At 41.4% G+C, this 17,577-nt stretch overlaps 2 protein-coding genes across 2 annotated transcripts in view; both read right to left on the bottom strand.

Moving 5' to 3' along the window:
• Window positions 1-7,475: 7,475 nt before the first annotated feature.
• On the bottom strand, window positions 7,476-8,603 carry c3ar1 (C3a anaphylatoxin chemotactic receptor). Its single transcript, XM_030768069.1, has one exon. It carries the CDS (start codon window positions 8,601-8,603, stop codon window positions 7,476-7,478), a length of 1,128 nt encoding a protein of 375 aa, XP_030623929.1.
• A 5,116-nt stretch (window positions 8,604-13,719) lies between these two features.
• apc (APC regulator of WNT signaling pathway) overlaps window positions 13,720-17,577 on the bottom strand; it is a 35,057-nt gene continuing 31,199 nt past the window's right edge. Inside the window, 1 exon segment of the mRNA XM_030767172.1 lies at window positions 13,720-17,577. Within this exon segment, the coding sequence (XP_030623032.1) occupies window positions 14,602-17,577 (2,976 nt within the window). The 3' untranslated portion in view covers window positions 13,720-14,601.

The raw sequence follows: 17,577 nt of genomic DNA, 5'->3' as shown, positions 1-17,577 counted from the left end.
TGAAGCTGTCAATCACATCGGGCACGATGAGAAGAATACAAAGAGCAGGTGCAACATCAAGCTCATTCCTGTGTCTTAACACTTTTTCTCTGTCTCTTTCTCTCTATCTCTCTCACACACATGCTCACACGTCCCTAAATCCACGCGCAATGTCAGCTGCAGGCAGCCACTCCCCTGACTCTGCATCTCTCGCCCAAGTGAGTATCAACCAAATCCAGACAGGCGACGGCGCAGCCAAATACTGCAGCATCAAACTACGGCGTTGTAATGCTTGATGTATGACTCTACCGATTCTGAGTCTCAGTTAATCTCATTGTTCTGACAACAAATACCACCCTTCCACCCAAAAAAAAGGGGGGGGGCGAGAGAGAACTTGATTTAACTAGGTGCGTTCATTTCACACTTCGTAAAACATTATCACCAATGAGAAGCGTCTGACACGTGAATTATATCCGAGAGCCGTTTGATGAGCGCGTGCACAACACTGCTGGGACAGTTCGCCGAGACAACAAGCATTAGGGAAGGTTTCACAGCAACGTGTCTAATTCAAACCACTGATAATATCCGCAGTCACATGTCTCAATGTAAATGAAAAAACAAAGGCATGATGCACTTGTAGGCTAATTAAATATAGTATTGAGAACCATATGTCGGGACTGCAACTGAAACCGAAACCATACCGTTCTCACGGGGCAAAACATGGGAATCAAGAACCAAAATCTTAGAGTTCGCATTTTCAGTTTTGCTGTTACGTTAAGACGGTGTCTTAGTTCAGCAACGATACTCCCATCTGAAAACAGATATTATAACTAAGTATCGGTTCCCTAAAAATATCGTCTTCAGTCTAGCATTGGCACTTTTTACCTCTGAGAAGCGATGACGAGTGAGTAAAAGACGTGAAGTCAAAAAAGTAAAGTCAAAAAGGTTTTCAATGTAACGTCATTACAGGAGTTTGTAAATGTGTGTGTGTGTATGTGTGTTTGTGTGTGTGTGTGTTTAAATAGTTTTAGGCCCATTTCTTTGGTCGCTCATCCAAAAATGCCCTTTTGTGATTACTCTGACAAATTCCCGAGAGTGGAAACGGAGAAAAGTCAAAGGGTGCTCTGATGTGGGTTTCCCCCAGGTCGCCTAAATCTTTTGGAGGACCTTATGGTGGTGAGAGGAGTGAGGAGAGACTGGACACGAGCTAAGCTTCAGTTAAGCATCTGCTTGCCTTTTGGTGCAGGGCAGGCTTCAGCAGAGCCTTCTGCAATCCGTGGAGATCTCTGGGGTGGCTAGTTGGCAACTCCAGTGCAAACAGTTGAATTCCTCCTTGGCTTCTACACGTTGGTCTGGTTCACATGTCCAGAAATAAGCAGCTGAGACAGGAGACAGAAAGGGAGGAGGAAGAGAAAGAGTGTGTGTGTGTGAGAGAGAGAGAGAGAGAGAGAGAGAGAGAGAGATAACAGGCAGCCATGGCTCTCAGATGACCTGTATTTATTCTACTGATGAAGAAAGACACACTTGGATGAACCTGCTCACAGGACGACTGATAAAAATCAGAGTAGTATTCCTCCTCTTGCAGTAAGTCTTCATTTAGATTCTTTCTTTCTTTCTTTCTTTCTTTCTTTCTTTCTTTCTTTCTTTCTCTCTTTCCACCTGTCTTGCAGACCTGTTCAGAATTGTTTTCCTTCACAGGTCATATCACCAAGGATGCAGTATTAAAATTCATGCAGCAACACACAGGTCAGCCTGACTCTATTGATGCTTTAGATAACTTGTGTATATACATACACACACGCTATGTAACGATAACACAAGCCTCAAACTCAGTTTCTGACTTATCAGCAATACACACATTGCATTTATCTTATATGCAGTGGGGGAAAAAAAATAAATAAATACAACCTGTGTTATATCCTTGTTTATATGTATTTTCATATATTTCCTCATGTAATATTATAGACCTTTGAATTTTTTGCAAATGTGCTATAAAGGAAAAATTAGTTGCTGTGGCTGCAACAGCAGTTTATAGATTGAATCACTATTTGTGCCGCAAGTATTAGGAAAAGTAGTAGTAGTGGTAATGACAGTAATAGTACTACTAGTAGTAACAGTAATGGTGGAAGTAGGAATAGTGGTAGCAGCAGCAGTAATAGTGATTTTAATGTTAGTATTAGTAATGGGAGTAGTGGTGGTAGTGGTGGTTTAGTAGCAGCACTATAAAGCTGAAATTATTATTGGTGTTGTGGAAACTATGTAGTGTGCATGACCTTTAACCTTCTGAAATGTCCATTCATCTAATATATTTGGCTCTGAGCAGTGACTTTGTGTTTATAGTATCTTATGGACTCTCCATTGATAAAAATAGACCATTATAAGTCTCTGGAAGATCTGAATTATCTTTGACCATCAGAGATAGACATGCTCTTTTCAATGGCAATCTATCAAAAGGTAATATTTCATTTCATTTCATCGTCACAGACAATGAATTTGGCCAGAATCCATGATAAATACAAGTTAAGAAAGTTCTGGGAGAAGAGGATCGAAAGTCACGTTCAGATGACGCGAAACGAAGAGTCGAGAATGAAGAGCAGTGCTTTATCAAAGTGAGTAGAGCTGTCAGAAAGAGTGTGTAGATCCTATCCTAAATTATTTTTCCATCTTATGGAACCGCACTTTATCAAAGGGGATTTTTTTTTTTTTTCTCCTGTCCTAAAAAGTTTCTCATCTGGCTTATTATAGCACACTGTTGATGGAAGTGCTCAAAAAGATAACTGTCTAATAAACTGAAATTGGAAATTATTTTGATAAATGATTTGAGGTCACATAGCCATAACAGCCATACGAGGCCTCTTTAAGGGCAGAGAATATAACGACAGAGTACCCCCCCTCCCCTCTCCACCCACCCCCACCCCCCACCCCAACACAACTGAATTCAGTCTCCATCCTCTATTCCTTTCAAATTGAAAATTAGTTCTTTATACATCCCATTCAAATGCTAACTTGACAATTTAGTGTTGAAGCAAGGGAATCACAGACTCATGCCTCATACTAATACAGATCCGCCCCACAGAAAATGTTCTAAATGCAGTCTCCGTAACCATGACAACTCAAACATTACACCCTGAGGCACAGCTGATCGGTAAATGGGTTTTAATCAGCATCAGACAGGGGGATGAATCGTTGATAGCACGTGTCAGGCTCAATGGTGCGGGTGATCCAAAAGATCAAAACCTGTTATGCTTATCTGGTAACAGGGAGGAACGAGGATGCTTAGGATGTTTTTTTGTTTTTGTTTTGTTTTTTTTCAGGCGTGCTTTTTGTTGTTTATATTTGCCTGCCCTCTCTGGATTGTTCCCTCCGTTGTGGGATCGGTAGGGATTAACACGCACAACGGACAACATCACACTGTCTCTGGCCCTCTGACAAATCAGTGAGAATGTGTTCCCTCCATAACAGCTGTAAAGACTACACACTACTCATGCTGACTGGCTGGCATCCAAACGTATAATGAATATATGAATTGTTCACACAGCAACACAATGAGCTTTAAGGCAGATCTAGTGGTATATTAATAAATGACAAAAAAAAAAGCAGACCACGCTTTGAAGAGGCTGACATTACACATGGTTTGGTCCGATGTAATTGGGGATCAAGGTATTATCTACTGAGTCTGGTAGAGTCTTAATGCTCCTGAACTACAGTGTAAGTCAATACAGTCAATGCATGATCCATATTAAGTTTACCTTTATATACCATCTGTAACAACTGCTGGGCTGTGGGCAGGCATTTGGCCCGTCAAGGGGGCCCGGGACGGTCCAGTTCCTAATTAACATTCTCTCTTTGAGTGCTGACAGACAATTTAATGCCATGAATGAGGTCAGGTGCTAATGCAGCATGTAGTTTGGTCTGACGGACAGTCAGGGGGACGGATTTGATGAAGCTGTTGTAATCAGAATATAAAACACCCTCAGAAAGTTCCGGGCACAGTAAGGGGCGACAGTAACACATTGTACGTTTTAAACTCTCTGCACACAGGTTACGCGAGGAGTGGATCCAGAGGCTGAAAAGTCGCAACCAACACCTGGAGGACTCGATGAGAAAACCACCGCAGTGGTTCAACGAGTGCAGACAACTTTAAGGGCTTTTACGCCCGTTTTAAATCACCACAACCATCCACGATCCGATCAATCTCCATAATGCTTTCATCTGCGCCTGTCATCCGCACCTTTAACTTCGGCGCGCTGCGGTTTGGTCAGCAGCCCACTGGTTACTGTTCACACTTGCAGAGTTTGTGACAGAGCACAAGCACAGGAAAAAAGACGAGAGGAAACGCTCCATGGTGGTTTCAAAGAGAGAGTTCGTACGGCCCCCCCTGTTTTAACAAGCGTTTTCTTATGACTCAATGAGTGTTATTCTAGTATACCGATATTTACATATGCATCTTTGGGTTTGCATTTTTGAAATTTGCTAAGTATATCAGCGCATGACTTTTGTGGGCTCAAATAGAACCAAAATAATCTAAAAAAAAAACCTTTTTATCTTATTTTTTTATTTTTTTACAGAGCAGTAGTAAAACGTTCTGCTTCATCCCACCTCCTGTGAGAGCGACTAAGATCAGCTTCCCGCAAGATTAAACACAGCCCAGAAAACCCTCGTGACATTTGAGAAAAAATGTATTTGGAAGTTAACTGTCAGCACAGTAACCACCGTTGCTAACAGCGATGTTAAAGCAACATAGTCATGAGCGCACTGTAGGTCATACCAAGTGTTTGATAAAAAAATAAATAAATAATGTCTGAGGTCCAAACAAACACTGAGGGAAAGACTGAAAGGAGCCTGTACGTGAGAAAGGGGTAAACTTCCCCTTTAAAGTGTGATAGAGCAGGGAAAGTGAATGGGGGGGGGGGTGTTCTAAGTCTTTGATGGACAGATGAGTGTTACACTACTGTGAGGGTATTTTGCATCATGTGGGTCAAGTTTCAAAGGCTACACTACAGTAACCTGGCTTGTAAACAGCTGATGTGATTTCAATGAGTAAAGAAAGATCCAAATAATTATTTTAGCAGTGGTAGCCCTTAAAGGCGCCGGTATCAGTGATGCAGAATCTGAGAATATGTTTTAAAGCGCTTTTTTTTTTTTGCCAAGCTTAAAACCCATTTCAAAACTTCAAATAAGCTGTTGAGGCCCTGTGTACACATTCAGATCTTACGCTAACAGGGAAGGCAGAAAAGGATTGTGTGTTACAGAACCGCAGTGAGCAAAAAAAAAAAAAAAAAACTGCTTTGATGTAAGTGGTGTTATTTTTGGTTAAAATGTATTGAGCGGAAACAATGTGTGGTAAAAAAAAAGAGGAACAGGACGAGAGAGGGTGGGGATGGATGGATGGATGGATGGAAATAAAGCGCTCTGTCTTTCAGCAGAGGACTATACAGTAAAGCTGATGTGGAAGTAAATGAAAATGAAAGTGAATTGTAACAAGTCAGCAACTTGGGCTAAAAAAGAAAGAACAGTACATTGAGGATGTGTCAAGGGCAAAGCAGAACAAACTGGGGGGGGGGGGGGGGGGGGGGGGTATTCTCCAGTGGGGACATTTTGTTATGTTTTTCTTTTTGACCCTCTCATGACTCAACAGTGTGACGTGTTTCTCTCGCAGCTGATACCGTTGGTCTACCTTTCCTTGTAGAGCAGAACATTTCTTCATGTCTGCTTTTCATGTTTTAGCTAACAGTGCGATAGGTATTCCTATTTAACTATTTTTAATTTGTAAATCTAGACTCTGTCCCCATCCAGTGGCTATTCTAAGAAAAACATGCCTCTTCTTCACAAAAGAAAAAAAAAAGAACTCAAATGACCACATCTAGAACTTTAAAAAATAAAAGATAAACTTATAAATGGCTGGTTGAAATACGCCGTCCACATTTCCTGTGCTGAAATAAGAGCTCTGATCAGTTTACTTCCTCTTTCTTTTTCTGAGAAGTTCTTCTGGTCTTGCGGGGTCAGAAGTAATTTTTTTCCTTGTATGTTTTTGTAATCGCTGTCGCTGCACTGAACATCTCTTTAGTATCTGTCAATCTGTGGCCTATATTAAATTAACTAGCCTCATCACAGCATACCTATCTCCACATGACATTAATGCTTTTAATATAACAACGGTAAAAAAAAAAAAAAAGGGGAGGGGGTATTGAGTTTTGTGTGATTAGTGTCACACTACATGACACACATACACACGCACACACACACAAATACCATGAACTTGGAGCTCCAGAAAAAGTGCCATTTAATGAAAAGGGTACATAATATTACTCAAACTTGAACTTCTCATCTGTTTCACAGATGTTATCTGTTCTTCCTGCTTGAGCAAGGACTCTTCCTCCACAACAGTCTGAAAATAAATTCCTTATTAAAAACTGACGATGCGTTAGCCACAGCAACCGCAAAATGACACCTATTTCTCAGACAACACTGTTTAAACAGAGCTAGCCAAAGTGTTGTGCATGGACTTCAGAATTGTTAGTATTGCTAAGAAACATCTGTTACCACATTCTAAACGTCGAAAACTGGGAATTATTTTTGTTTCTCTTGATTTTATCCAAGACTGAGTAGAAGAAAACGTGTCCTGGACAGTTACACCATATGAGCACTCAACTGTGTTCAGTTCAAAATTGTGGACGGAAATGTTTGAGCACTGCCTGAAATTCCAGTATACTCTACTAATGCATTTGATTAACAATGTACAGCATGTATTATATTATATTATATAGCACTCTGGACACATAAATAAGAAAGTCGTGTCAACTGTCAGAATGTCCTGGTTTGGTTAACACGTAAAATGCTGATCTGTGGCATGATAACGTTAAAGAAGTGTACATGCCCAGCAAAAGTAAATGACTCTTCCTTCCTTTTGAATTCAGGCACTTCTGGGTTTGCATTTAGCCCCACAAACGGGAAGTCATTAACATCAAAGCTACACTTCTGTGATTTGAAATGTTTAAAACTGAACAAATAAGATCAGAAAAGAGTTCAAAAGAGTTTAAAAAAAAAAACAAGCGCATAGGACTGTATTTCCAAATGCAAGGTTAACCTGAGTTGTTGAAAATGGGCTTTTTTTTAAATCTTTCTCAAAATGTCAAAAAAAATATTAGCTAATGTCTGTTTGTCCCCATAAATTTGTGCTAATACATTTAACAGATTCGACATGTTCAAACCCTAATAAACTGCTTTTTCAGTCTGTTCACATAATATAGAAACATCACAGAGAATGTGCCATTATATTTGATGTCTCCTCTTTGGGCAAATGAACTCGAAATTAAACTGGGTGAAACCCAAGGTTACACACAGCAGTTAATACAGGTGCAGTGAGTATCATATCAACTTTTCACTACTTCACAATACAACAGAACCAGTTTGTGCACCTGTGCTTCTGTATTCTATTAACATTTTGTCATAATAGAACAGTGCAAGATTTGACTTAAGTGAGTCCGCTTGTACTGTCAGAAGGAATGTGTCTGATGTGAGGTTACATATTGCAGTTGCATCGCTGAGGAGTTAGAGGCTGAACATTTCTGCCCTTTGGTGTGAACTGTGGTGTTTGTTGTACCCTCGCTGAAGGCGTTCTCAAAGACCCGTCTGAGAGAGAGCCTGACTTGTGACTTGAAGTCCTGTCCCATGAATACATACAGAACCGGGTTCAGGCAGCTGTTTATATATGCCAGGGAGAGAGCCAACGGGTCCAGCATAAATGCCACTTGGGAAATCTGCTCTTCACCATAATCCTGGACCAGTCCAGCCACGTGATACGGGACCCAGCAGAGAAAGAACGTCACCACGACCGCCAACATGATTCGAAATGCCTTGTCAGAGCGAAAGCGGCTAGCTCTCAACCTTTGGGCGATGAACGCGTAACATACCGTGATGGTGATGAGGGGAAACAGGAAGCCAAATACAAACCGGATGGTACCAATGGTCTTTAAGGCTGAGCGGTCGGGGGTTTGATCCTCGTCGTAGTAGGAGTACGCGTCACTGTCGTGATGGTATGTGCAAAGTGTTACGTTGAAAAATTCGTCAGACCTGGTACCCTTTAAGATCATGGTGGGCAGACTGAGACCCAAACTTAACATCCAGGCAACTCCGCAGAGAATCCAGGCGAGCGATAGTTTGCGATGGTTCTGGGCCCAGACGGGTTTGATCACCAGAGCAAACCGGTCCAGACTGATCAGGGTCAGCGTGAAGACACTGGCAAACATATTAATAATTATTACAGAGGACAGAACCTTGCACATGGCGTTTCCGTAAGGCCAGTGATGGTCGAGAAAAATCTCCACCACGGAAAAAGGGATGGAGAGACAGCAGAAGAGATCAGCGACAGCCAGGTTCACAAACCAGATGGTGTTGACCGTCCTTCTCATCTTACATCCTGCAATCCACACCACGGCAGCGTTTCCCGGGACGCCGAGCAGACAGGTAAGAAAGTAAAGGGCCAGGGACACCTTTTTTATAACGTCTCTTGGCCCTGCTGTGTCATCTGTTCCATTATAATATGATTCGTAATAACTGAAATTGGAATCCTCACTCTCATTTGTGTAATTGAAATAATCCACATGATTGTCACTGTCCTCCATGTTTATCCTGAAGAGAAAATAAACGGTACATGTCATTACTTTTACTATATCCATTCCTGTCAACACACCTTCCCAAACGGTATCACGAGTTAACAGACACTTTTTTTTTCTTTCTTCATTTGAATAACTTTGTTTGAATGTTTGAACTTTGTTTGAATAACTTTGTTTGAATAAGAATGCTTTACGTATTTCGCTCTTTCTGTGGCGCACACACACACACACACACACACACACACACACACACACACGCACACAAAATAATCAAGGAAACATGACAAGTAGACAAATTCAGCCTGAGGGAAAGACAAAAAAAAACGCATGTTTAGTTTAATGTTAGAGTGGCATTTCGTGTCTTAACTATGACAAACCGAGTCCTTACACTGTTTGAAAGCAAATTATAATCAGAAGATTTTCTTCTCACATGATGTACAACACTCCAACACACAGAGAGAGAGAGAGAGACTTATTTCCAACCATTAGACAGACATGAAAGAAGTCATTGGTGATCCTATACCATATCATAATGCTCTGCTTCTTCCAAGGTCCTGGTTTATCTTTAGGTTACAATTGGACCGTAGTTAGGTGTTCATGTTTTCAAAGTCCCAGCAAAACAAGGCTTTATAAGGAGCTCTATGTATATGCATAAATTAGCCAATCAATACATTCCATTTAACATAACATAAAAAAAACACTAACTTTGATAAAAACAAAAAAAAAAGAAAAAAGGAGAAAAGGAGAGAGGGGAGGCCAGCTTACCGAGGTTCAATGAAGCCTCTTCTCGACAGGAGTGGTGCGGTGGTTTCAGCCGCAAGTCAAATGAGAAGAAACACAGGAAGTCCCTTCCGATTCCCTAAACAGTCTCGTCACTGAGTCAGCCCAGAGAGAGGAAAGGCAAACAGCGATCAAAAGATATAAGACGCTAATTTTAAAGAAAATGGCTGTTTTCTTTAAAAACAAAAACAAAAAAATCCCAGGGACAATTCTGAAAGTATGACGACACACAAAAAGTATGGACAAACTTTAATTTCGAGGCAAAAATTCCAAAGGAAATGTCAGCGGATGCCTTTTTGGGGGACAAGCTTCATGTTTCCCATGAAAAGAATAACAAAATTTTACTATATATATGTTCCACACATTTCCCATATTAAGACAGTGAGAACAGGACTTTCTTTGATATTGCCTGGTGTTATTTTCTTTTGAAATATCATTCAAATGCAAAGACCTTATTTTTTACATCTGATATGACATCTGCTCCTCACATTTAGAAATATTTTAGCCATTTTTGGGCACAACTTCTTAGACTTGAGCAAAGTTCCTAACATACCAGTGAAAAGTTTTGTTTAAATTGTCTGTAAACATGGAAGCCAAGAGGAAACTGTGAGAGAAAGGTTGATCACAAGTTTAATAGAAAAGATATGAACTGACAATAATCGCCAGGGCCAGTTGCAAGGGATGGAATAGGACAGTGAGTACAGGATCGTGAAGGTTTATAAAACCACTAATGTTCAAAAGAACATCTGCAACTCAGAATCAGCCTACCAAAATAAGCGATTTTACAAGGTACAGTTGACTGTGTATAGTGCACCCTGGTGGTGATTATACATCATTGCAGAGAATGCATCACATTCAAGAAGTTTGTAAGAAATCCATACTCGTTCAGGGACTACTTAAATTCATACTTTCAAACACAAAAGGTTATAACGGGTCACAAAAGGTTATCCTTATGACCTCAAAAGGCTGTTAAAGGCTTTCCTCCAAAAAAAAAAAGAAAAAATATGGCTGAAAGATTATTTCAGTGGACCTCCACAGTACAGGTCACATATTCAGTTTATCTTGACTGTTCTGAATAACAGGCAGAGCTGATGAGGGAAATCCACTTGATTCCTCACTTGACCCTCCACAAACAGCCTAACCATGACAGCTCATTTATTTAGACACAAATGACACAAAAGAGCTTCAGCATAGATAAGTGACACAGAAACAAAAGAATTTAAATTCATTTTCACTGAGCTTCTAACGCAGGGGTGCAGAACTCTGGTCCCGTGGGAAAAATCAATCTCCTTAAAGGGTTAGCAGCATATTCCCGGTTAGTTTAATAATATGACGTCTTAGAATGCACGGCCCAAAAACATGGGCTAAAAAGTGTGGCAAAGTATTGATTGCAGTACGAAAACCAGCAGAACCATAAGTACCCTGATGAAGTTATGCAGTGGAGAAAGGTGCCATGCCTCAAGTGTAATTTCAATTAAAGTCCTGCTAAAGACTATAAACAGCTCTATGGCCTTTATAAGTTTAGGGTTTATTTGTAAAAGCAAGTTTAAATGAGACTGGAAAAAGAAGGAAAATGCTGCTAGTGGCACAAGCTGGAAAAGTGCCCTGTACCATTACCTTAGTATTGTAGGATATTTCTCTGAAACATCAAAAATCCCGGGCTCACTTCATTTTATTTGTACTGCACATCTTACAGCAGTCACAGACCAGTTTTAAAGAATACTGAGCCTAAGACCTCTAGTCAGCCAGCCAAAAGCAACAGTCCTAGAAAAACAACTTCCTTTACCTATAAAAGGTAATCACAGGTCGAAAGGTTAAAGCTATGGGGCAACCGTGGCCTAATGGTCAGAGAAGCGGGCTTGCGACCGGAGGGTCACAGGTTCAGGGACTGGCAGGCTAAACGTGGGAGTGGGTGCTTTCCCCTTCCCACAACATCCATGACTGAAGTGCCCTTGGGCAAGACACGTATCTCCCAACTGCTGTAGCTGTGGCTGCCCACTGCTCTGGGGGTGGGTGGGTGTGTGTGTGAGATGACTGCTACCTTGGGTGGGTTAAAATGCAGAGGTCAAATTTCCCTATTGTCTTGACTAATGTAAGAAAAACTTAACTTGTCCTACTCTGACTGGCTCTGGGTTATTTTAAGGAGACAGCAGACAAAAGAAGAGAATCCCAGAGAAATGAGATAAGTCCTAGTTTGTTCATTCTGTAAGAATGCAGAGACAACAAGGGCTAAAATTTATTGTGGATACTTCAGAAGCCAGGTCAAGGATGGAGTCGGGAAGCAAGGGCAGGTATTTATCAAAAGGCAGGCAAGCTGGTACTCACCTGTCACTTTCTCTCCAGCCTGTCACACATAACACAGTAGAATTTACCCCTTACATTACCAAGCCCAAGTCAGACATAAATATACAGTAATTATTCATATCATATGAATACCACGATCCTCAACGGTTTCATATGGGTCATTCCCTGTCATTTGAACTATAGGCATCCACCACACCATCTCAGAACTGGATGATAATTTTTTTCCTTATAATATATCATACAAATATACTCGGACATGACATATTCGAAAACTTTAGCCTCCAACTCCCCAAAATGTTCTGTTTAGAATTTATTTAGTACTTTGTGAAAACTACCTTTACATAAAGCATTTTTGTGAACTTCAGAGCTTGGTAACCTGTCCACAGATGACACCAGAGATCTGGAATTTGAAATGCTGATTCAATATTTCCGGTGGATTCCAAACCTGTAATTTGTTTTATGCTGGATGAAATGGTTGAATAGATAAAGAGGTCCAAACATAGTTACAAAATTTCTCTGAACCATATTAAGAGGTATAAAAAGTCAGGAAAATACAAGTCATCCTCATGGAAACACAAATTCCTAAAGTTATGACAGTTTTTGTTCTGGCTGGCTGCGCTGTCATTTCCGGGTTTAATTCTGTAACATCAAAAATGAAATTTTATTCAAGCCTGCAATGCCTGACAGTAGTTCATCCACAAGTTCATCAAAGCTGTGGTGGATTCACTGCTGGTACAGAAGCTGCAATTGTCATACATGCATTATTTCAGTGACAGTGCAGCCAGCCAGCACAAAAACTGTCATAACTTCAGGAATTTGTGTTTTCATGAGGATGGCTTTAATGGAATAAAAGCTGAGTGGAATCTCTTTGTAACGTCCCATGGTAAACGCCCTTGCGATGGCATAGGTGGTACTGTAAAAAGGTTAGTCACAAGAGCCGGTCTACAGACTACCAATACACGACACAAACTGTCCACAATCCCGTTGTTTGCTTGGGCTTCAGAAAACATAGCAGATATAACCTTTCATTATGTATCTGCAGAGGACATTAAAGGCTCATGAAGAAAGCCTTGAAGACAGCATGTCTGCTGTTAAGGCTGTCGCAGGTGCCAGAAGCCATCATTGACTTCCTGTAGATTCCAAATTACAGATTTGGAATCTACAGGAAATATTGAATCAGCATTCGAAATTTCAGATCTCTGGTCAAATTTATGGCCAAGTTACTAAGTTCCAGAGTTCAGAAAAATGCCCATGACTGAAGAAGATGCTTTATTTAAAGGTAGTTTTCAGGAGTACTAAATAAATTCTAAACAGAACATTTTGGGGAGTAGGAAGCTAAAAATTTGGGATGTGTCATGTCAGAGTGTATTTTTCAAGGAATAAAATTGTCAGCCAATTCCAAGATGGTGTGGTGGAAAGATTTTCCCCATTTGGTTGAAATATCATGGAATCACCCATATCAAGCATTCAAAGACCTTGCCAGGATCCTTCTTATGATCTTTGTACAGCCCATCGAAGATTCTCTTTTGATTTTCAGAGATCCTAGATAGAATCTGACATTCTATTAAAGTTTTTTAAGATCTGTCAGTATAAATAAAAATGCGTTCAATATACCCAGTGTCCTAGGCAGGTTCTTTAGTGATCCTATATATCTATATTTTTATATCGATATCTATATCTGTATATATATATATAAAGATACTGACTACACCTTTAAGTATCCAACAAGATCTTAAAAGATCTAACCAAGATCTCCAAGCACCCTGCCAAGATCCTCTAAGGTCTTTGCAAGATTCATAGGAAAGATCCTCATTAACATTTTAACCAGGGTTGAGTTTGTTTGAAACTTTCATGCCTTGCAGTATGCCTTATCAGGCTTATATAACATACGAGCAAGTACAATGTTGTTTTTCTTCACGAAAATGTTGTTTATTTTGTTTCTTTCTCTGCAATCGGAAATGCCTCAGCCATAAATAGCCAACTATTGTATTGCATAAAGAAAGCAAAAATAAAAAGTGACCATTGAAAGTTTTTTTTTGTTTCTTTCCCAGGGTTGCGTTAGGCGTGAGTCGGGTATACGACACGTTATGTATCTGATTATGTGCTTTCAGTGATTAACAAGGAACATCATATGAACTTTTCAAAAAGATACCAACACCAAAAACCTACAGTAATAATTTAATTTCGAAACTTTACTTCAGTCCTTTCAAGATAAAAGTCTCATTTAACAGACATCTGGTAACATTATACAGCAAACAGCAGAGCAATGTATCTATCTACTTCTCATATAATGTCCCATGTTTTTTTTTTTTTAATTCCTAGGTTAAGGTTGAATCCTTACTTTCAAAACCACACACAAAAGTGTAAAATGGTTACACTACAGCTACCAACACATGTCATGTGACCACAGAAATGTTCATATTCACTTGGAGGAGACGTAAAACTGGGTCAGATCATGCAAGGGAAGGAATATACATTTGCAGCTGTAAAAATGATTAACGTTTGAATAAATGCATGTTTACAGTTATTCAAAAAAATCAAAAACCATTAGTACTGAACGTCCATCTGATCTGAAGTCTTCCAACATTTCAAATATTCAAATTTAAGTGATTATCTTTGACAGAGAAGATAGATACAGGATCTTAATGTGAGTTTAAATTAAATATATACATAATTAAAATCTGTACAGTACAAATTCGCATTACAATGTCCTTTGCAGAGCTCATTCATTCTCTGATAGCTGTGTGTTTGCCTATGTTCTAACCAGCAATGATAGTCCATTAAATTACAGCATGATCTACAACAGTTGTGTTTGTTATGGTTTTTCGTTTTTAACTGAGACTAGATTAAGTGATATCAGTCTGTATTTCTGATAGAGGTCCAGCACCAATGGACACCAGTGTCACCACCATTCAAAACAAACTCAAACAGAGGTGACAATGTAGGACCCACTTTCTGTAGTGTCTCCTTTAGAGTCTTTCTTTTTTACATTACTGCTCACAGGTGTGGGGATCTGTGAAGGCCTTGGGGTAGTGTTGTCGGCGCTGCTCTTACGTGGGCTTGGCGTATAGTTGAACGGGCTGACCCTTGCAGCCACAGCGCCGCTAGGGGAACTATGTTTGCTGGAATTGGTGGAACTAAAAGGGGTGCGTTCCGCAACTGCCATTTCCAGAACTTCAGTGGTGATATTGGGGTTGCTCGGAGCAGGCTTTATATCTGTCCCTTTCTTGTCGAGATTCTCGCTGCTTCTCAGCAAATTCAGATTGGTTTCGGAACCCAACCTGCGCGCAGACACGTTTTCGTTATTCGCTGTTGGCTGTTTCATGTGAGCATCGCTTGGTTCCCAGTCACAAGCGTGTGCTTTGCTCGGTAAACTATCAATGACAGGAGGCGTGCTTCCGGTTGGCGATTTCCCAGACCTGGGATTGTTGATGGGGCAGTCCTCGATCCTTACCCACACATCCTCAGTCTTGGACATAGAAGCACCAACCTGATGCCCGCCTCCGACAGCTTCATTGGCCGGATCTGAAATATCTAAAGTCGTCGGATGACCCATTTCGCTCTCTTTCATCTTCCTCCACGTCCCTTTTAACGAGGCGTTGCCTTCCTTGCCCTGTCCACACCTTTGGGTTGGGTTAGCTGGCTGTCTCTCATCCTCACTCCTGCCCTTTTCACTGGATTCAGAGGAAGCAGAAAGAATAGAGGAGCTACTGCCCGTTCTTTTCCAGGTACCAACGCGTGGGAGGGAAGAGGAATGTTTGCTGTGCTCCCTCTTCCATGTTCCCGCTCTGTTTATCGGGAGTCTGGAAGGGCTCTCTGAATGAGATCGGGAAATGTCATGTCGCCTAAGAGCTTTTCCATCCCCGTTTTCTGAGGAGTTCTGACAGTGAGTAGACTTTTTCCAGCCACTACCTTGGTAAGGCAAGGAGAGTGTCATATCTGGTAAGGATGGGCTTGATACCGGTGTCTGTGACTGTGATAGGCTAGGAGAAGAAGGAGACAGAGATTCAAAGGAGGCAGATTCTTCTAATTTCCTTTTAAGGGTTGGGCTGGGGGCCTCTTTAATGAATGTTGACTGGCGAACAAGTCCTGGTTTCTCTGACCTGTCAGACTCACTCCCACTAGATTTTGTAGATGACATCCTGGACAATTCTGTCTTTTTTGAGGGTGCTGCAACTCCACACTGGTTTAGACTTTTTGAAGCAGACTCACTTCTAGGGATTCCACTGGTGCTTCTTGGCAAGCCGCTTTGCTTTGTAGGCGTTTGCTGACCTAACTGTCTTCCAGGAGATGTATAAGACATTCTGCTAGATCCAGATGACTTTGTTGAGGCTGTGCTGGGAGAAGCGGTACGGGGTAACTGGGATAATTTATTGGATGGACTGAGCCCGTTTCTTCCTGGGGAAACGGAGGTACGACCTGGAGACTGCATGGGTCTGCTTAAAGACTGCTGAGCTGGTCTGGAGGGCGTGGAATCTCTGGATCCTGATCGAGAGGAGGCTTTACTCGAGCCTCCTTGGGAAGGAGGCTGTTCTCTCGCAGAGTCAGGTTTTGCGGGAGATTTCATGCCTCTGGGTGAGTTACCTGAGCTCTGACCTTGTGAGGGCGGTTTTGAGACTTGGCCACGAGGCAGGGGTTTCTTTGGAATTGGACTGGTACTAGGAGAACTGCTTCTCACGCCAGGAACATGAATCATCGTCCTTCCGCGTGATATCATGGAAACTTGACCTTGCCTCTGCTGAGAGGATGCACTGTCAAGGCTGGGTCGAGGCTTCCCCGTAATGAGGCTTTTGTAAACCTTTTTACCCCCTTTAAGGCTTTTAGCAGCTTCCTCCTCTTTCTTTTTGGCCTCCAAAGTACTCTTTTCACCAGGTTTTAATATTCTTGGGCCTTTGTTGGCAACAGGCTTTGTCTCATCTTGATTAGAGGGTAGATGGAAGGGGGATCCAATAGAGATGCCAGATTTGAGAGAAAGGATTGAGTCTGAATCTGAAGATCCTTGTCTAGAGAGGCTGGCTGCTGCCTGGTGCAAGCTGCTTACAATTGAGTTGGCACCTTCCTGGATGGCTTTCCAGTCGAATGATTCAGAATCTGGGGACAAGGCTTGTTCAGATATGGGGCTGTGTGTATCTGTAAGATCTAATATGAGATCTGGTTGCTCTGCTAAAATACCATCTGCCAAGATGCTTTTTTCATCCTTCATTCCCTGATCATTACCCTTGTTTCTAGGCGGTTGCTTTTTCTTTTTTGGCATTGCAGAACTAATGCACTCTTGCAGAAGGTCATCCTCTGAATCAATGCTAAGAGAGCTAAGAGAACTATTCCTGGAGAAACATACAGGTGTGTCTTCCACATGGAAAGCCTTTGGTGCATAACCAGATGCTTGAGGCCTGGAAACTTCCACCTGAGCTGTATCCTCTTTGTGTTGGTGGTCTTTGTTGTTGTTTTCTTGGTCTATGTCACTCAGTGAGCTAAGCGACGAGTTTCTTGAGAAACATACAGGTGTGTCCTCAATTGAAAATTTCTGTTTCTCATCAGGCACCGCTCCAGCATTTTCTTTGGATCCTTGTGCAAAACCAATTGGCTTCTGAAGAGGCTTAGTTGGGGCCGTTTGGAAAGCAGCCGCCCCACTTTTGTTTGCAGGTGGATCTCCAGTGTTCTTCGATGGCACTTTCCTCTGATCCTTGTCTTTTCTGAGCTCTGCCCTCTCCTTAGACAAGTCAAGGTCATCATCTTCAAAATCAAGTGAACTCAGAGAATCGTTGCGGGAGAAGCAATACGGGGTGCCCTCAATTGGCGTATAATGGTGCGGGGAATCAAAAGCAAAACCCGGACGTACCCTTTCCTCTGTATTTGAAGGCTTATCTGCACCATCCTTTGGAGCTAAAACTTTGGGTTC

This window comes from Chanos chanos, chromosome 3 (genome assembly GCF_902362185.1).
Source record: "Chanos chanos chromosome 3, fChaCha1.1, whole genome shotgun sequence".
Taxonomy (NCBI): Eukaryota; Metazoa; Chordata; class Actinopteri; order Gonorynchiformes; family Chanidae; genus Chanos; species Chanos chanos.
The sequence above is the reverse complement of the archived record's forward strand: the minus strand, read 5'-3'. Positions and strand labels throughout refer to the sequence as shown.

Excerpts from the sequence above, each read along its gene's own strand:
- c3ar1 (XM_030768069.1), bottom strand. The coding sequence starts at position 8,603 with ATGGAGGACAGTGACAATCATGTGGATTATTTCAATTACACAAATGAG.